Source organism: Neomonachus schauinslandi, chromosome 7 (assembly GCF_002201575.2).
Source record: "Neomonachus schauinslandi chromosome 7, ASM220157v2, whole genome shotgun sequence".
Taxonomy (NCBI): Eukaryota; Metazoa; Chordata; class Mammalia; order Carnivora; family Phocidae; genus Neomonachus; species Neomonachus schauinslandi.
Window position 1 is genome coordinate 70849711 of NC_058409.1, and position 21676 is coordinate 70871386.

General features: G+C 37.1%; 1 protein-coding gene across 1 annotated transcript in view; it reads left to right on the forward strand.

Annotated features, from left to right (window-relative positions):
• The window catches only part of FAM81B (family with sequence similarity 81 member B), a 51758-nt gene that overhangs the window by 21518 nt on the left and 8564 nt on the right, over positions 1-21676 (forward strand). The window contains exons 6-8 of the mRNA XM_021697524.1: positions 2095-2213; positions 9715-9844; positions 18846-18952. Of these exons, the coding sequence (XP_021553199.1) occupies positions 2095-2213; positions 9715-9844; positions 18846-18952 (356 nt within the window). The remainder of the gene's footprint in view (positions 1-2094; positions 2214-9714; positions 9845-18845; positions 18953-21676) is intronic.

A 21676-nucleotide genomic window follows, 5' to 3' on the forward strand; every position in this document is an offset into this window, starting at 1 on the left:
ATCACCTGTATTATCCGTTATTTTTATGGCTGAACTTTTTATTTATATTTTTAATCTACTTTTCTAAAATCTATATTGATGTATGTCATGAGATAAGGATCTAAACAGATTGTTTTCTGAATAATAACCAGAGATCCCAACACTATTTGTGAAATTCCTCCCCCAGTGATCTGTGAGCCTCAAGGATAGCACCTTTCTTTCTTACATTTACCAAGACCTTCATTACATTACATTGACCTATTTAGGTATGCATATCTATTTAGTTACATTGATGTATTTATCTTTGTCTCATATAATGTTTTAGTGTTTAGTAGGGCAATTTCCCTTTCATCACAATTCTTTACCAAAATAAAGCAAAACAACATCTATTCTATGGTCTGAAGGTCTGTGTCTGTCCCCTCTCCCCAAAAATTCGTATGTTGAAATCTCATGTCAAATGTGATAGTATTAGGAGGTGGGGTCTCATGAATAGGACTAGTGCCCTCCTAAAAAAGACCCCACAGATCTCCCTAGCCCCTCCACCACGTGAGGACACAGTAAGAAGTAGGCAGTCTGCAACCCAGAAGAGGGCTCTCACCAGAACTGGACCATGCTGGCACCCTGACCTTGGAGTTTTAGCCTCCAGAACTGTGAAAAATAAATTTCTGTTCTTTAGTAGCCACCCAGTCTGTGGTATGTTGTTAGAGCAACCTGAATGGACTAAGACACCTACATGCATGCAAAAACAAATGAAAACAAAAAAACTCTAGCTAGTGTTCTTGACACTTCTGTGCTTTCAGTTAAAATTTTATTTGCCCTTGGGTGGTCTCAATCTGCCAGTTTACAAATGAGAAAGATACTGTATATGGTCTTTAAAATTTCTATCATTCATTTGTTACAAAAATCCTTCTTTTCCTCAAAAAATTCATAAACATAAATTTAAACATAGTTCAGGCCTTGGTCAAATACAGCAACTAAAATGTTTCGCCAAATCATGAACTTGTATTATACTCTCACTTTTTTATGAATAAATATGAATTATTTTATATATCTTCACTTTACACTAGAATTTGTTTGAATGTCAAGTAAGATAGAAATTTTGTCTATGGATAAGCAGAATTTTTTTTTAATTTTTAAATTAATACTTACATATGAGTGTGAAAAAATTTTAAACTACTATTCTTGGAACCACCAACCTGGTAGAGTAAAACAGTCAGGTCTATTTCAGAATACCAAGAACTACTGAAGACATGACTAAGGATACTCAAGGGTAAAATCTGAACACACTTCAAGCCATGACTCTCTCGTGTTCTCTAAAAAACCAAGAAAATAAACCTTTTTCACTCCATGTGAGTGAAACAGTCTGATTCAGATTTGCTTGTGTTAGTGATATTAGCTTCACTGTGCTTCTGAGTCAATCTGTGAGGGGTCTTGCCTGATGCCATGTGAGGGATCCCTTTTTCTAAATCCACCACCAATTCTGAAACAGGTTTTTGTGAAAAGCTTGAATATCAGTGTTGGCCAAATGGCAGCTCATGGCCATAACAGCACAATAAGTATGTTTTATTTGGCCCATATTGTGTTTATAAAAGATTTTGACTAAGATGTCAATATTTAAAAACTGAAAGATTTAGGGGTGCCTGGGTGGCTCAGTCAGTTAAGCTTCCAACTCAGTTTTAGCTCAGGTCATAGTCTCAGGGTCAGGGGATCGGCCCCGCATTGGGCTCCACACTCAGCAGTGAGTCTGCTTGGGATTCTCTCTCTCCCTCTGCCCCTCCTCTCACTCCCTCAATTGAGCTTGTGCTCACTCCCCTCTCTCTCTGAAATAAATCTTTTTTAAAAATCAAAATATTTAACATAAAATCTAGATTTCTGGCTTGTGTTGAAACACCGTGGAGCCATTATTACTATCTGGCAACAATCTGCTGGGATCAGGCCATCGCTGCCTCCCTCAGATAAGGCAGGGACTGCCTCTCTCTGACATAGGACTCTCTCACTCCTTTACACTACCAGCCTAGTTAGGAAAGGCATTCGATTTGGTAGCCTCTGCTTTAAACTATATTTTCTTATCATGTGGGATGGGAAATTAATGGGAATTTTCACTCAAAATTACAGGTTTTGGAAGACCAAATAAGAGCTCGAGACCAGGTGGCCACAGGAACTAATTTTGCAGTACGGGAGCTAAACACCAAACACCTTCAAGGAGTTGGAGATCTTCGAGGAAGAGTAGCCAGGTGAGAAGAAGCATCTAACAGATACTCAGTTCTTGCTCACTGAATTCTCATTCCCAAATAAGTTCCATATAGTAGAAAAGTAGATATTGTCTTTACATGAGGCTAAACTGACGAGGTAGTAGTTGAGAAAGTGTATGATAGAATTTGAAAGCCTCATATCACCTGTGAGACTCCAGGGTTTTATAAAAGAACCCTTATAGGCAATGTCCAGTTTGGTTCCATCTGAAAGTGAGAAGAATCATTATTGTCTTTATAGCCCTGGACTGTCCAAATACCAACATCTTATGCAAAGACACAGCCTCATAGCCACAAACAAAATCCCCAGATGTGTCAAATTCTAATGATAAAAACATTAAAAACATATACGAATGACATTTAAAAGTCTAACAAAAGGGACTTACTTCCTAATGGATAAAATTTTGAGTAACATCTTTCAAATGATATTTCTAAATCAAAAGAATTAATGTTATACAGGTTAGCAAAAATCTGTGAGTATTGACAATGGCAGGACCACCCCAGTAGGCATACCAAAGATCACTTGTGAACGGCTGACTGTAGACACCTTTGCGACTCTACATCGTCTGCCAGCACCTCTTTCCTCTCTCCTGGAATACCCAACCTCCATCTTGTTAATCTGCTCCGAAATGTTAATGACCAAACAAGAATAGGTGATTAATACCTAGGACAAACTTCTCTTAGAGTATCTATCCATTCAACTCAACAACAACAAAAAATGCATTAAGCTCTATGCTGTATACCAGGCAGTATGCTGGGATTCAGGGATTCAGCAACATGGTTCACTTCCAATTCCCCATGACCCTCGGTTTATGGTCTACCTGGGAAAACAAGCTCCAAATATAAGAAATGAGATGAACACTACAATGAAAGCCTGTGGTGCCATGGGAATATCCAAATCAGATTGAGGCGTAGGGAAGTCTTCCTGGAGGAGGTGACACTTGAGATGAGTTTTGAAGGATCCATAGCAGTTCGCTAGACAAGGAAGGATGGAAAACGCACTTCAGATAGGAAGAATAATATGTGCAAAAGAACTGAGGGATGAATTACTGTGACATGTTCAAGGGGCTACCTGTGAGAAGAGTGTTTTAGTTTTGGTATTTTGGGGTTTGCATTTAGGGAGAGATGGGAGATGGGGAGATGAAGCTCAAAGGTGGTCTAGATTGGATGCTGAGGGATCTTGTGGGCCAAGGAAAAAAGTCTGAACTTTACGTAGAAGGTTATAAGTAACCATGGGAAGATTTTAAGTAAGGGGATGACATATTTAGTGACATTCTAGTAGTAGCTGAATTGCTGCGGTGCAGAAAGCAAACATGAAAATGAAAGGAAGCCTATTGCAGCAATCAAGGTGCCAAATGTCAAGGGCTTAAACTAAAGCACTAGCCATGAAAGTCCAGAGCAGGTAACAGACATTAGGAAAACAGAATCTATGGAAATAGTACCTATGTGTACACACACACAGATATGTAATTATATTATTTATAAATATATGTTTATGAGTCCAAAATATACAAAATTCTATATTTCATTATATCATATTTGATACATACAAAGGAAACTTTATAATATTTGGGTAAGTTATGAAGCAAGATAATAAAACACTAGCAAACCCACCATCAGACTTAGACGTGCCATAACTTTCCAAAGATAAATACCAAACATCTGTTTTGAATAAACTTAGAATTTGGTTCCATTTGGTGGTGTGCTGATGATGACTCAACTATTTATTTTTTCTGCAAACTGCTTACAAACCTACTCTTCTATTTTTGTAAATTCTGCCTTACATATAAGATAAAATAACAGATTTAAATGAAACCAATACATGAATGGAATAATATCAAGAACAAGATGTGCAACTCCTTTTGCTCTGCTCTAATTTACTTTTTTCCTTTTTGTCTCCTTTCTTAAAAATAAAAATTATTTATATTTAAAGTCTACAACATGATGATTTTATATATATATACACATACTAAAATGATTATGACAGTCAAGCTAATTAATATATCTTCTCCTCACATAGGTACCATTTTATGTGTGAGATAAGAGCATCTGAAATCTACTTTAGCATATTTCCATTCTTCAATACAACATTATTAACTATGATCGTCACAAGTGTACCTTAGGTCTCTAGCATGTTCGTCCTACCTGACTGTAACTTTGTAATCTTTGACCAACATTTCCCCATTTCCCCCACCTCCTCACCCTGGACAACCACCATTCTACTCTCTGCTTCTATGTACTTTACTTTTTCAGATTCTATATGAGATGATGAGGTTTTTTTTCTTTCTGTGTCTACCTTAATTAACTTAGCATAATGTCCTCCAGTTTTAGCCACGTCTTTGCGAATGGCAATATGTCCTTTTTTGAGTCTAAATTGTAATCAGAATCTGTGTGTGTGTGTGTGTGTGTGTGTGTGTGTGTGTGTGACAATTTCTTTATTCATCTGTCAACAGACACTTAGGTTGTTTCCATTTTTTGGCTATTGTGAATATTGCTGCAATGAACGTGGGAGTGCAGATATTTCTTCCAAGTACTGATTTCATTTCCTTTGGATATAGATCCAGAAGAGGGGTTGCTGGATGATGTAATAGTTCTATTTTCAGTTTTCTAAAGAATCTTCATCCTGTTTTCTACAACGGCTGTACCAATTTACATTCTTACCAATACTATACAAGGATTTTCTTTTCTCCATGTACTAGTCACCATTTGTTATCTTTTTATTATTTTGATAATAGCCATCCTAACAGGTGTAAGATGATATCTCATTGTGGTTTTGATTTGCAGTTTCCTGGTGATCAGTGATGTTGAGTACCTTTTATTGTGCCTGTTGGTCATTTGTATGTCATCTTTGGATAAATGTCTATTCAGATCCTTTGTCTATTTTTTAATGTTGGTGGTCATTTGAAGCTAACTCTTTGTTTTCTATGGTCCCAAGGGACTTGCAAATGAGCCCCATCAGCTCTGAGAGAGGGGTGATTTGGAAGCCAGTCTCTCGAGTGGCTGTTTGGTCCAAACATTTCACTCCTCAGGGAGAAGCTGGGATTTGGGGGTCTCCCCCAATTGTAAGGAAGGCCCTGTGCCAAGGATGGGGTTTACAGCGTGAGTGTGTCTCAGCTTTTCCTACCCATTTCAATATTTTCTTAGTTGCCTGATATGTAGGAGTCTTTAAATTAGTTTCTGGATTTTTCTCAGAGGGAACTGATCTGTATGTAGCTGTTTATTTGGTGCATCCAGAGGAGGAGGGGAACCCAAGAGCCTCCTATTCCTCCATTTTACTCTTCAATTGCTTAATTACCTTCCCATGAATCTTAAGTAGCGATTTTAGGACAAGGTCTTACTGTTCCTTGAAATGTCTCCCTTTTATGAAAATTCCTTAAATCTATTTGTTAATCTGAGACAGAATCTAGCTAAAAGCCATGAGACTTAAACTCACTCTTCCTCTCCCATTTTGTGCATTTTTGCCAGGCAAGTGACTAATGCACGAGTTGAGACCCAAGACCGAAGTAATGACTGTTTTTCCACATATACTGACCTTCATTCCAATTAGTATTTTGGCGTAACTGAGATTACGTTGGTTATTTTAACATAATTCTTAGCAAACGTTTTACTGTTGCATAAATCAAACTCAGTATTTAATAATGGCAATGTGCTTTGAATTTTTCACCTTATTCCCTACTCCGAAATAAGTGGCAGTTGAAAAGCAAGTAGTTCCAGTGAGGCGAGGTTCTCAAAGTTGTCTGGCTTGCTTTTGATACCCTCTCCTCTGTTTGGTAGATGATAGTCTCAAGTGCAAATGAGGAAAAGCAAATACGTAAAGAATACCCACAGGGATGGCTATGATTTATAGCCTGCAGCAGTAGCCAGAGGAGGCCAAACCTCTAGCCACATTTGGTGATTTGGGACCCGAAGGCAGATTTGCTTATGAAAAAATAATAAATTGTGTTAATATGTGACTAAAAGCAAAAGTCATATCCTTTGGAGAAATAATAATGATATCATGGATATCGTCAACTTTTGAAAAGCTAAGAGTAGGAACTTCTGATTAAAGATAGTCAAATAAAAATATTTTCATGTCACTTCTCTCACTTGAGACATCTTAAAGCCAGTTAAAAATATAAGAAGGGAAACAAAAACTCCATGTTTAATACAACCTGGAAGTTGCCACAACTGCTAACCACAAACAGCATACGCTTATCAACTACTGTGATGTCTGGACTGGTAGAGTCCTCCTCCGACCTCGAACATAATAATTTGCTCCAAATCAAGAGTTGTAATCCTAAAAGGATTTGAATTTGCTCCATTTGAATGGAGCAATATTACGTAGGGGCTCGGGTGGGAAATAGGAGAGATAGGAAGTGGCCCTTTAGAGACTCAGGTCAGTAACACAGAGCAGCTAGGGAGTGTAGCTGAGGACGCGATCACGTTATTTTGATCATCTCGAACAGACCTCCATGCTTGCAAGTTCACACCTGAGAGAAATACTGACGTTTTTACGTGCAGAGGAAGTGGAGGAGGCCTATAGTGTCACAACAGAGAATCTAGGACTCAATGATTGGCTGTGAAATACACCAGTCTAGTTTTTGAGGAGAAAATGGGGAGATGTACCCCCACACACACACACCCTGCCAGGCCTAAGGAAATAACAGATTTGATACCAAAAGCCTAAGTGGAGGATGTGGTCTACTCCTCACCAAATACACACTTAGCTATCTGCAGGTAGTCAGAATCATTCAAAGATGTAAGAGTGATAGTCGGAAGAATCTAGGCTGTGCATAAAATCGCCTCCACCATCATCAATAGACAGAGAAAAACATAAGGCTGCTGAACATACCTCAATGAGAAGAATTACTCAGAAAAACACAGGAAGAGTTCAAAGGTTCTCCTGGTTTCAAAGAAGTTAAGAACAAAAGAAAGAGAAGATTGCTGATTGATCAGTCACATGTAAATTTGCTCCTTCCCAAAGTCCCACTAAATCTACAGCAAAAATAATGTTTCTCTTTAAAACATACCCACAAAGACAGAGGATATCAGCATAGAAATCTTGGAACCTAGAAAATAGACAGACATGTGGAAGCTGATTTAGCAGACATAATAAAACCAATTTTAAATCTGTCGGGTAAGCTGAGAATGATGTGGTTTTACACCACAGAATTCTCAAAAGGCATAGGAGTTGGCCTCGCCAGGAACCTCTGAAACTGGGGGTAAAGACAGGCACCTGTGTCCGGGGAGAACTGAGAAAAGCAGGAAGAAGCAGAGCAAGGAGCCACTATAGTTTGTTACTAGTCTTTTAGTTTTTACTGACTTCTAAACTATAGGCATGTTTTAGTTTCATAAAATAAATATTATTTAAAATAAATAACAAATATTATTTAAAAAAATAAGAAATAAAAGGGCTTTCCCCCCAAAGAGATTATCACATAAAAGAACGAGAGAGAGAAACTGGAATTGTTCAGGAATAGGGTGGAAATTTTACAGAGATTAAATATGCTTTGGAAGGCCTCCAAATGCAATAAATACAACTACAAATAATAATAATTTATTTTTAAAAAAGCAAACATGAGCAAACCATAGAAAACGAAAAGAAAACGTTTTTCAATATAAAAATAGTTGTAGAGAAATGATATATACAGCAGACAAGTAAAACCCATTCAACAAAGACCCTTTGGGACCTCCTCAAGAAGAAAGAGAACGAATTCTTCAGGAAAAAACTATGCGTGGGTATAAGAGAAGAAAACTTTCTTGAAACAAGATTTGAATCTATAGATCAAGACTGTAATCCCAGAAAAATTGCTATAAGAACAATTAAATCAAGATATCTTGGTTGAAGTGACTGAACATCAGGAATAAAGAATCATTAGACAACCAGGTAAACAAAACAAATCAGCGTGCGGCATTAGGCTGGCGCTGTGTGTGTTCACGTGGGAAGGCAGGAAGCAATAAATAAAGCTGCTGATCGGGTAGGGGTGCTTCCTCAGGGCCAGGTACTGGCTAAATCCTGTCTGTTCATTCCTCCTTTCATCCTTAAATAACCCTATCAGGCTAGAAAAGAGCAGATTCAAAGCCAGGTCACTGTGATGCCAGAGACCAGTTCTTAACCACTAGTCTACAAGGCACAGACCAGCTGTCGCTGAAGGTGGAACAAGGAGGGTGTTGGGTGAGGAGTGGCAGGGGGCGGTGGCAGCAGTCACTGTTTCTGTGTAACCTTTGGAGATCTTAATGTGGATTCACGTAAGAATATCCTAACTAACCGACAATAGAACTTGTTTTGACAACAACGGTTTCTACAAAACGGCTTTTGCCCATGACTTTGGTGCGTTGCAAGCTAGCTCCCATTTTTGATCAGATTAATTCCGAATTTTCCCTCCCAGCAGTCTCCCCACCCCCACGACAGTCCCCTGGTATCTCTTGAAGGGACGTCCCAGGCAAAATTACCATCTTACTCACTTTTGGCTCAACTTTGGCACCAAAAATCTTAAGAAAAACAAATTCATTTCTAGATCCTAAAAAATGTTGACAGCTACAAAACAAACGATATTTATAGCACTTAGTGTGACAACATGAAAATGTGCTTCCAATAAATATTATTTGCGGACAGTCAAAAGAGTTATTTTATAAAATTACAAACTTCAAAGTGATCTCTGTTAACTTTATATAAAAAACACAGTCCCTCAGCATTCTACACCCTATCTTTCATGCATATATGAGTGTATTGAAAGTATAAGACAATCTGTAGCCTGTTGTCTCCCAGGAGAAGCCTTGAGTGGTGATAGTGGGGTGGGGTTCCCTGACACGCCGGGAAGATGGTTAATCTTCAACTCCAACCCCACTTCTCTAGAGTTCCTTCCTTAAGACACCAATGCAACTTTTGGGCCAAAATTTTATTCACATGTTAGTGTGAATTGTTTTTGTCCTAATATAAGACAACACTTGACTTAGACCACTCGAGGAACAGGAGTTTTGATTGGGGCTGAGAGGAGGGAAATTGTTTTTTGAAGATGGGTTGGAAGATGATGGCAACCTGGGGCTCTTTGTAGCCAGAAGAGAATTGGCAATCTTGGAGTCAACGAAAGAGACTAATCAGAGGAAAGTGGATTCAGAATGCAATATAGAAAAGGAAAAAGTTTCGATTTTGCCTAACCATAGGCAGCAGGGATTATTCCCAAAACATTAAAATCTGTTGGAACTCCTATGACTGAATTAATATATCAGACTGAAAATCTAAAATTCTCCACATTTTCTCCCAATGTCTTCATCTACTTCAACCCAGTTCTTTGATTTTGGTCAATGTATCATTATCCAAAGTGGTTTCACTCCCATCAGGAAAAAAAGAGAAAAATGAAGATTTCTACATTTGCTCCTACATCTACTAACTCATTATTCAAAGAACTTTAGAACTTTTGCCATCAGGTGAATGCACACGTCCTACTGCAGTATTAAAAATGTTTGCACCTATTGATCTCACAACCAATTTTCATCTTGCTGCTAGATGTGACTCCAGCATTGTGAAGCTTTCTGGAGACATTCACTTCATCAGGCACGAGCACCGGAAAACTGAAAAATCAATTCAAGATTTTATGTCTGCCCTAGAAACTGTTTCTAAGAACTTGGATGTGAAGGTAACTGAAAATATTTGGAACTCTTAAGTTACGTGTTACAGACAGCAGATCATTATAGCTTATCAAAATGCCTAGTCAAGTGGTAATGTTTCAAAAGAACTCTTTTCTTCCAAAGAGTTTAAATATGACAGCTCGGGGCGCCTGGGTGGCTCAGTCGTTAGGCGTCTGCCTTCGGCTCGGGTCATGATTCCAGGGTCCTGGGATCGAGCCCTGCATCGGGCTCCTCACTCTGCGGGAGGCCTGCTTCTCCCTCTCCCACTCCCCCTGCTTGTGTTCCCTCTCTCGCTGTGTCTATCTCTGTCAAATGAATAAATTAAAAAAAAAATCTTTAAATATGACAGCTCATGCATATATACCATGAGTACTGTCAGTTGAATGAGCAAATATTTAACGAGCACCTCCTATGTTCCAACACAGCAACCCATTGCAAGCCTATGCTGCTTGATTCCACTTTTGCTGTTATTCCCTTACTCTCTGGGTTTTCCTCAAAGACTGTAGAACCAAAGATTATAAGCAAAGCAATTTCTCATGGAAGCTATTATTATTAAAGATACGAGCTAAACGTGAGTTGATGATGTTACATCCCTACAATAGGTTATGTCTCTCACAAAAGAATACACAAATCCCCCATTGGCCTGGTTTTAAAGGCCATCTCCACACTGGCCCCTGCTTAGCTCTTCAGCTCACCCCATGTTTCCTGGCTCACCCCTCACACCTAGTGATACTGAACAACCTGCCGGTAGGTCCCTACTCACTCTAAGATATAGTATGGCCTCCATATTATTTGTGCTCTTTTCTGCCTAAAATGCCTCTCCTTTCTCATCTTCCCAGTCAATGGCTTAAGTAAAGAAGCTAATGCAAATTTTTCCCTGTCCTACTTTGTTACATTTATTTATTATTTATTTATTTATTTGAGAGCGAGCCAGTCCCAGACTGCTGGGACTATCCAGACTGATTTTAAAATCATATGCAAAAATAAACAATTATCACCAGGAAAAGGGAGAAAAGAAAGCAATGAAAGGGACTTGCTGTACCAGGTATTAAAAGTACTGGGGCACCTGGGTGGCTCTGTTGGGTAAGTGTCCGACTCTTGGTTTCTGTGTATATATATATATATGTATAGTGTATGAGAGAGTGAGTACACTGGGATTTGAGGGGGGTGTGAAGGGAGAGGAGCAGGACAGAGAGAGAATCTCAAACAGACTCCTTGCTGAGCGTGGAGCCCAATGCAGGGCTCAATCTCATGACCCTGAGATTATGACCTGAGCCGAAATCAAGAGTTGGACACTTAACTGACTGAGCCACCCAGGCACCCCTGCATTTTCTTATATAGTTTTGATTTGTGAATGATACATATCATATGTATCACCTTAAAAAAAACTAAGGATGAACTATAGTCAATATGTGTATATATATATATATCTTTATCCATTCATCAGTTTCATCAGTTGATGGACATTTGGGCTCTTTCCATAGTTGCCTATTGTGGACATTGCTGCTATAATTCAAATCTGTATTTTTGTATCCTTTGGATAATGCCTACTAGTGCAGTTGCTGGGTCATTGGGTAGGTAGTTCTATTTTTAACTTTCTGAGGAACCTCCATACTGTTCTCCAGAGTGGCTGCACCAGTTTGCATTCCCACCAACAGTGCAAGAGGGTTCCCCTTACCTCTGCATCCTTGCCAACACCTGTTGTTTATGTTGTTAATGTTAGCCATTCTGACAAGGGTGAGGTGGTATCTCATTGAGGTTTGGATTTGTATTTCCCTGATGATGAGTGATGCTGAGCATCTTCTCATGTGTCTGTTAGCCATCTGATGTCTTCTTTGGAAAAATGTCTATTCATGTCTTCTGCCCATTTCTTAACTGGATTATTTGGTTTTGAGGGCATTGAGTTTGAAAAGCTCTTTATAGATTTTGGATATTAAGCCTTTATCCAATATGTCATTTACAAATATCTTCTTCCATTCCATAGGCTGCCTTGTAGTTTTGTTGATTGTTTTCTTCACTGTGCATAAGTTTTTTATCTTGATGAAGTCCCAATAGTTCATTTTTGCCTTTGTTTCCCTTGCTTCTGGCAACATGTCTAGTAAGAAGTTGCTACAGCCGAGGTCAAAGAGGATTCTGCCTATTTTCTCCTTGAGGATTTTGATGGATTCCTGTCTCACATTTAGGTCTTCATCCTATTTTTTCTAACTAAACAAATAGATCCTGGAGATCAGCCATATTAGTATATGGAGAGCTTCCTCATTCTTTTTTATAACTGAATACTCTTCCTGTCTGTCTAATAGCTCATTTAACCAATCTCTCACAGATGGACATTCGGGCTATTTTTAATATTTCTCTCTTGCAAATCAATGCTGCAATGTATAACCTTGCACTTATGTCTCTGTGTGTGTGTGTGTGTGTGTGTAGGTATGTTTGTAGGTTCAACACCCAGAAGTGTGATTGTTGGGTCAAAGTACATGGTTGTTATTTTGAAAGATCTTTCTCTCTGTGGGGCTTTGACCATATTGCACAGCCACCAACAATATGTAAAATGTCCTATGTCCCCATCGCCTCACCAATGGTGTTGACTTTTGAATCTTACCATTCTTATAGGAAAAAGATAGCTATAGTCTCTATGTTCTGCTTAGTCTCTCTTATTGTGAATGAGGTTCAGATCTTCAAGAGCTATTTGTATTTCTTTTTCAGTGAGCTATCCGTTCATCTCTTTTATCCATTTCCCTATTGGTCTGTTTTCCTTTTTCTTCTCAATTTCTAGGAGCTCTTTATATGTTAGAGAGATGAGCCCTTCTCTATGATATGATCTGCAAATACATTTTCCCAGGTTGTCATCTTTTGACTCTTGGCATGCTTATGTGCTCTATTTGTAGCTAAATTTATCAGTTTTTTCTTTTTTGGCTTCTTTTAAGTCACACTTAGAAAGAAATTCCCCATACAAAGGCCTGAATTATTCATATTTTCTTCTAGCACTTCCATGGCTTTATTATTTATATTTAAATTCTTGATCCATTTGGAGTTTTTCTTAATAAGGTGTTTTAATTATTATTTTAATCAGTGAGGCCTTATAGTACTTTAATATTTTTAAATTTATTTCTTCATTTTAGAGAGAGAAGGGGAGAGAGAGTGTGCGTGTGAGTGGGGGGGAAGGGCAGAGGGAGACATTCTGGAGCAGTCTTCCCGCTGAGCACAGAGTCCAATGCAGGGCTCAGTCTCACGACCCATCTGATCATGACCTGAACAGAAACCAAGAGTCGGACACTTACCCAACAGAGCCACCCAGGTGCCCCAGTACTTTTAATACCTGGTACAGCAAGTCCCCTTCATTGCTTTCTTTTCTCCCTTTTCCTGGTGATAATTGTTTATTTTTGCATATGATTTTAAAATCAGTCTGGATAGTCCCAGCAAATAAATCAACAAACTCAATTTTAATTTTTATTGAAATCATGTTAAATGTATAAATTAAGTTTAGAATTGACAGAGTAGGGGCGCCTGGGTGGCTCAGTCTGTTAAACGTCTGCCTTAGACTCAGGTCAGGATCCATTGAGCCCTGCCGCTCCCCCTGCTTGTGCTCTCTCTCTCTCTCTCTCTCTCTCTCTCGCTCTCAAATAAATACATAAAATCTTTAGAATTGACAGAGTGGTAATGCTGAGTGTTTTATCCAAGAACATAGCGTGCTTTTTATTTGTGCAGGTTTGCTTTTATATCATTCAAGAGTGGTTTCAAATTTTCCTCATGTATGCATCATCTTCAGTGTATTTTGGGATTTTGTTATCTTTTTTCTTTTTAGTTTATTGTAATGAAGTTTCATTATATCTTCTGACTAGTTGTTAGTTGTATATAATGAAGGCTATATTAATTTTATATTCTACTAATTTAGCGAATTCTTCTCTTGATTATAGAAATTTTTCAGTTTTTTGCTGTTGTTGTTTTCCAGGCACACAATCATATGATTTTTCAATAATAAGTTTGCTCATCTTTTCCCATTTTCACACACATAATTTCTCTCTGTGTTCTAGTTGTTTTAATAACTCCAGTATGATATTAAATAGTAGCGAGGGGTTAGTGGTCATCCTGCTCTTGTTTCTGTTGTTAACAGAAATGCCCCCAGTGTTTTCCGCATGGTGAGAGAAGTTTCCTTAGTAAACATGTTTGGTGCACAACTATTCCTATTTTACTGAGTTTTTGTTTTTAATTAAGAATGATTATTAATTTGGCAAATGCATTTTCAGCATTTGTGGAGATAATCATGTGAGTTTTCTCTTAAACTATACTAGCATAATTATTTGTATTAACATATTTCTTATTAAACAATTCGTTTTAAAAAATGGGGCGCCTGGGTGGCTCAGTCGTTAAGCGTCTGCCTTCGGCTCAGGTCATGATCCCAGGGTCCTGGGATCGAGCCCCGCATCGGGCTCCCTGCTCTGCGGGAAGCCTGCTTCTCCCTCTCCCATTCCCCCTGCTTGTGTTCCCTCTCTCGCTGTGTCTCTCTCTGTCAAATAAATAAATAAAATCTTTAAAAAAAAAAAAATAAATTGCACTTGATTATGATTTTTTTTAAGTTATGATGCTGGATACTGTTTGCTGATATTTTATTTGAGAAGTTTTCATCAATGTTTATAAACAAGACTAGTCTTTTTGTGCAAACTTTTTCAGATTTTAGAATCAATGTTTTGCTCACTTCATACAAATAGTTTGGAAGTTTCCCTTCTTTTTCTATGCTCTGAAATAGTTTAAAGGCATTGCAATGACCTATTCTTTAAAGATTTGGTAGTTTTGCCTCTGAAGCCATATGGGCCTACTCATTTAGTGGAAAGGAAAGACCTTTGATATCTTTGCTCAGTTTCTTCTGTGGAAATTGGTCTGTTTCAAGGCTCCATCTCTTCAAGGGTCTTGGAAAAAAGTACATTTTTCATCCAGATTTTGAAATTAATTTCCATAAAATTATGCAAAATACTTCTAGGATTGTTTTAATTCTTTCTGCTTTTATATTTTTCCCCTTGCCATTTTATTTGTGCTTTTTTTCCCTTTGATTAGTTAGTTGTGTCTTAACAATACTGATTTCTCTCCAATGAGCCAGTCTTTTTATGTATCTTTAAGTTCTGCTTCTATTTTGTTTTCCATGTATTCTCAGCAATTTAAGCTTTTGACTTTCTCTTTTTCCTTTTCCTGTGATTTGTTTTGCTGATCACTTTCTAACTTTTTGAATGACATATATTTGTAGTCTTTCTTTGTTTTACTGATATAAGCACTTTGACTCTGAATATTCCCTGAGCTTTCGTCTACTTCCCTGTATTCCCTAGGGTTGATACTGTGTTCTCATTATTGTTTCCTAGAAATTCTGCAATTGTATATTACATTCTTCCTTTGACTGAACAGTTTAAGAGGGGTTGTTGTTTTCCCTGAGTTAAGGATTATTTGTTATCCTGGTATTCATTTTTAGTTTTATCTCATTATAATTGAAATTTTTATTGTATATACTAGTTTCAGTTTTTGATACCTTGAGGGCTTTATTTGGTGGCTGGATAGTAAAATTTTGTACATGTTCTAAAAAGAATATATTCTGTATTTTGGGGGCAAAAATTCAGTCAATATCTAAAAAATTGCTCAAATCAACAAACTCAAACCTATTGATTAGGGCTTTTGTATCCGTACTTATTTTTTTGGTCTATTCTTCTGTCTTGGTTTGAGAGAGGTAAATTAAAATCTATAATTATTTGGCTTCCACTTCATCTATAATCTCAGCTTTGTGAATATTTTCACTACGTTAATTGGATCATACTTATAACTACTCTATCTTTTCTTCCTAATTTTAGTGTCTATGGGTTTTCTTTACGTTTAGACTGAGAAAAACTTTGTCTCTTACCTTTTCAAAGAAACAACTCTTGGATTTACATATCAATCCTATAATTTTTTCTTGCTTATTAATTTTTAATATTTGTGTATTAGTTTTCTATTGTCATAACAAATTACCACACACTTAGTGGTTTATAGCAACATAAATACATTATCTCATAGTTTTGCAGGTCAAGGCTAGAGTAGATCCCCTACTTAAGGTCTCACAAGACAGAAATCACGATATTAGTAGGGCTGTGTTCCTTTGAGGCGGCTCTGGGAATTAGTCCTCTTCCAGACTCATTTAAACTTTTGGCCAAATTCAGTTTCTTATAATTATGTGACTGAGGTTCTTGCTGGCTGTCAGTTCGAGACTGACGTTCTCCCAGCTGCCAGCCTTCTTTCTCATGTTTTCCATGTGGCCTTTCTCCAGAACAGGCTAAGTCCATGCCATGCTTCAAATCTCTCTGACTCTAGCTGGAGAAATTTCTCTGCTTTTAGAGGCTCATGTGATTGAATTGGGCCCAACTGGATAAAACAGGATAATCTCCCTATTTCAAGGTCTGTAACCCTAATTATAGCTGCAAATCCTTTAGGCCATCTAACATATCATATTCACAAGTTCCAGGGATTAGGCTACAGACATATTAAAGGAGCCATTCCACCTACCACAATTTGTCAGTTTCTTCATTCTGCTTTCCCTTGGTCAGGTTTGTTATTCTTTTTAACCTTGTGAAATGAGTGGTTCATTTATATAGCTTTATTCTGTTTTATATAATTATGGAAACATTTAATGCCACAAATTTACCTCTGATCATAGATGTGGCTGTGTCCTGTTGATATATAATGTTATTATCCTTTCCTAAGTAAATTGTAATTGCAGAGTTGAGTTATTCTTTGACACTAGAGTTAGTCCTTTGAGAAGCAAATTCCATAAAGGAATTGATATGCAAGAGATTAACTGGGGTGGGGGGTGCCTGGGTGGCTCTTGGTTTCCGCTCAGGTCATGATCTCATGGGTCATGGGATAGAGCCCCACAGTGGGCTCTGCACTCAGTGGGGAGCCTGCTTGAAGATTCTCTGTTTCTGCCCCCCCCCCCCGCCAACTCACGTGCACGCTCTCTCTCAAGTAAATAAATAAATCTTAAAAAAAAAAAAAGAAGAGATTAATTGAGGGGGAAAAAATCTGAAGGAAAATGAGGAGGTTCCTAGAAAAGATGGAGAGAGCCATCAGATTACAAAATAGGTCTGACTCCTGTGAAAGACAGAAAAGGAAGGCCCGAGACAGCCATTCTAACAGTTTGATCCAGTTCTTGGAACCAAAGTCACTCATCAAAGGAAAACTATTAAGACACTGGCTGGGAGCAGCCAATGGGAAGCATGGTATCCACACATGGTTATGCATTTTACACAGCAGTCAGGGCCCTTAGCCAGTTATGTTCCTCTGAGTAGGAGATCTGAGAGACACATTTCCATGTAAAACACTGGAATTAAACAACAGAATTAAAAGTGGTCACTTTACTCAAATGGTTAGATTTTTCTTTCTTTATAGTTTTCGTATTAATTTCTAGTTTTCGTGCAGTGTAAAGTCATGATCTGTGTTTTTCCTGCTTTGTGGAATAGAGTTTTTTGGGTTTTTTGGGGGGGGGGGGCAGGGGCAGAGGGAGAAAGAGAGCCCTCGGGGCTTGACCTCATGACCCTGAGATCATGACCTGAGCTGAAATCAAGAGTCGGAAGCTTAACCCACTGAGCCACCCAGGCACCCCTACTTTGAGGTCTTTATAGTCACATGTCTGCTTAGTTGTTGCAAATGCTCACTGGGCACTGAGAAAGAATGAGTGCTTCTTGCTGTTCGCAAGTTAGATTGTTTGGTATATAAATCTACTAAATAAACTATATTTTTCATGTCTCCCCATATTTGTATTTATATTTCACTTATTTGACTTCTACTGGTCAAAGAGAAGTCATTTAAAATCATTAATATATCATCTCAGTTTATCTTTGTAATTCTACAGCTGTTACTTTTTAGTTCAATATATAATGTAAATAAAGGTTTAAAACTCTTTTCACTGGGGATTCTAGTCTTCATCTGTAAAAATGACCACCTTTGTCCCATTTAACATATTTTGCCTCGAATAACATTTTGTCTAACAATATTGTTCTGCCAACTTTCTTTTCCTTTGCTTTTGCCAGGGATATTTGCCTATTATTTTATGGTTAACAATTCTGCCTTGAAGTATACCTCCTCTAAATAGCTGGTTTTAAGCGTATCTCCTATAAATAGCCATTCATGAGCTACTGGATGCCCACCAAACATTTATCTATTCAAACCCTTCTGTTATTCATCTCTTTGGGAACTTAGATTTTGTTAACTGCCCACTCTCCTCCATGTGACTGTCGGTCTCAGGAATTGAATTCTGTTTGGCCAAAGCCCATTGTATAGTTTAATTCCCCTGGACAGTGATTATTAGTGTAGTCATGACTATGTGCTGCAATTCTGTTCTATTTTCCAATCCAGTCCTTTTACCTGAAGGAACTTCCTCACTGTTTCTGGCTATGTGGAAGGCACTCATATCCTAACTTCCAGAAATGGAACTTGTTTTCTCCTATCTTTATACGCCCTAAAGTCATTTCACTTGGAATTCACTTGTGCTCAAGTCGGACTCCTCCCTGGAAATTCCTGAAGCCTAATTTTAGGCCACTCATGCATTTTCCTCAGAGTCTAATTAATTGTGCATTTAAACGTTTATTCAATAAGTATTTGGTGAGTATTTACCATTGGCCATCTAATGTGCACTAAGGCTATAATGGTGATAGAGGATATCTAGTGACTTACATTTTAATTGGGGAAAAAGTAAAGAAATAATTAAAATTAACAAATTGGTAAACTAATATCAATTCTATGTTTTTGTTGTATCATTAGGTAGCCTATTATCAAAAGGAATATTATAGCTAGCAGAATGGAACACTTGCCTATAAATCTTTCCCTGAAGATTTTTCTGTAACTATTGAATCATTCCTTTAGAAAAAATCATTTTCAAATGCAAATATGCCTTAGGCTCAAGTCTGTTTCTTGGCTCGTTTAGGAATAAAGTATAATTAATGTAAGTGCCAGTGATTTTGTTCACACACACACAAAAGCTCCCTTTTGTACTTTCATTAGGTAATGCAGCTCTTAGGAAAGATTGAGGCTTCCAGTTCTGAGCAAATCTCAAATTTAAAGATGGTCCAGGGAGATTATCGCCATGAAATGAACCTTTTGGAGTTCAAGTAAGTGAATGGAAGATTTTTTAATTCTGTTAAGTACATTTGAAAAGGTTTTGCCTAATGAAAGTATTGGCATTAAATGAAAACCCATCCCAGGAATTTGAAACTGGCCAAGACATAAAGCAACAAACCGATGGAGAGAATACTCTACACTAAAGCAACGCATACAATATTCATAATAAAGGAAATGAAATATGAGGGGAGGTGGGTGGGGGGGATGGGTGAAACAGGTGATGGGGATCAAGGGGGACACTGGGTGAGCACCAGGTGTTGTATGGAAGAGTGGACTCACTGTGTCGTACACCTGATACTAATATTACACTGTATGTTAACTAACTGGAATTTAAATAAAAAGTTAACAAAAGGAAATATGAATATTAATTTTGTCATTCTCTTTGCATATTGCAACTGAACTGATATATAGCCTGACCTTTTCTATAGAGTAATTTTAACTTATCATCAATTATATATTAAAATGCTTCAATGTAACGCACTTCCCTGAATATACATCGATTCCACAAGACCATCCAATAATTTTTAAAATAACTTTGATTTACAAGCTTTGCTTTTCAAATTTCTTCTAAGATTCTCTACTTGCTCCTTTACATTCTCCCTTTTTTAAGACTGGTCTCTGTCCCATCTTCACTGAGTTTCCCCCTATGCAATAGAGAAGAGTAAAGGAGACAACACTCCACAAACATTCCAATTATTGGCCTCCTTTTTCCCAAATCCTCCTTTCTTAAGTGACCACCATTTCCTGGAGTCCTGGTGCAGGCAGAGGAAAATTCTAGTCACTTGGACGATACCACCTTACTGCCCCTTTTCACCTTGTTCTTTTTCCTCTCTGTTCCACATCACCTGGGTTTAATGACTTGGTCAAATCCAGTATGCTGAATATAATCTTCTTGCTCCCTTTACCCCATCTTTACGGTACACTTCATTAAATCTAAGTGTCACTGATTATAAGACATACCATTATCATGATTTTTTTTTTACCTCTAAAACATGATGCTAACAATTAAACCATAGCATACCATCATTTTCAAGACACCTCTCGATTTCAGAGATGTTAAATTGGGAAATAGGTGTGTTCTAGAAATTGATGAAAAACTGTAGTCACCACTCAAAGAAGTAAATGTCTTGAGTAAAGAGAAAATACCCACTCTAAAAAAGCATGTCTAGGTGCTTAAATTCCAGCACACTGAAGATGCTCAGTAAATATCTGTGTGGTGCTTGATCTAATCCCTTTAGCTTAGAATTAAATAAAATTAAATAAAGTGTCCAAAGGAGAAGGAGAAAAGTAAACTGTTTCTAGAAGTACACTGTAAGAACTGATTTTACTTGGAGAGAAAGGGGATTTATAATCTGGAATGGAATACTGGCTTAAAGGAATGAAGTGTATTACCAAACAGCAAATCAAGAAAAAGGAAAGGTTTGAGAACTAGGGTTAACTGCCTTATTGATGGTGTGGCGTGCTTTTTCCATCTTCAGTCCTGTAAAAAATTGGCTTATAGATAAGTCATCTAAATAGTTAAAAATGAATCTGGACACTTTTGTAATAATATAAACTTGAATCTTTTTCTCACTTGAAATAAAAAAGTCTTAAAATTTCATTAGTATTACAATAAGTAATGCTGAATTTATAAACCAAAAAATTCCACAGGCAAATACCTATGAGCTCTAATAATTCATTGAAATACACAATTGACTTTTTTATTTAAATCTTCTTCAACATTTTTTTAAAATTAAAAAGTAACAAAATAAAACAAAGATGGAAAAAAAGGTCTTCATCTCAGCTTCCTAATGTAACCAATGCTAACACCAAGGATGTGTCCTGCCTTACTTTCCTCCCTGTTAATATAAATATTTAACAGAAAAAGGATGTTTATACATATTATATATATCACATATGTATAGAGCATGGCTTTTAAAAATACATCCTATTCACATTACTCAATAATTTGCTTTTTTACAGTACATCTTAGTTATCTCTCTAGATCAGTGAATATTATTCTAACATTTTTAATAGTTGCATAATATTTAAACTTACAGATATGCTATAATTAATTCAACCATTTATCATATTGATGAATAGATTCTTCCAGTTTCCAGCTACCACAAACAAACCAAAAAAATATTGTGTGTATATATCCTTAAATATTCTTAAATGTAGATGTTTTTATTTCTACAGGCAAGATTCTTAGGTCAAAGAGCTTATTTATTAATTTTTATAAATTTCTTTTTTTTAATGTAGCAATTCACACTTCCACCAGCAATATATGAGGAGACCTTTCTCTACATTCTCACCAATACTTGATTTTTTTTTAATATTTGCCAATTAAAGGATGAAGATTGCATCTTTTATTTTCATTTGCATTCCCTTCATCATTTGAATTTCCTTTTCTGTGAATTGCCCATTCTTATCATTTGAGGGATTCCTTCAAGTTAGGGATATTAACCCTTTGACTGAGATATGTATTGCAAATATATTTTCCTCAAAGAGAAAGTAAGTGGGTAAGGCTTTCTTTTTTTTCTTTTCCATTCACAGCATACCTCAAATTAAAATGAATGAGGTAGAGTTGTTTTTTTTTTTTATTTTTTAAGAAACAACTGTCTCTGAATAAAGGGATTAAAAGCATTTTAAGGACAATCAAATGTATGTTTAATTGAACAATTTTACCATTTAGAAACTTTAACAATTTTCAAGTTTAATGGTCAATTAAACAT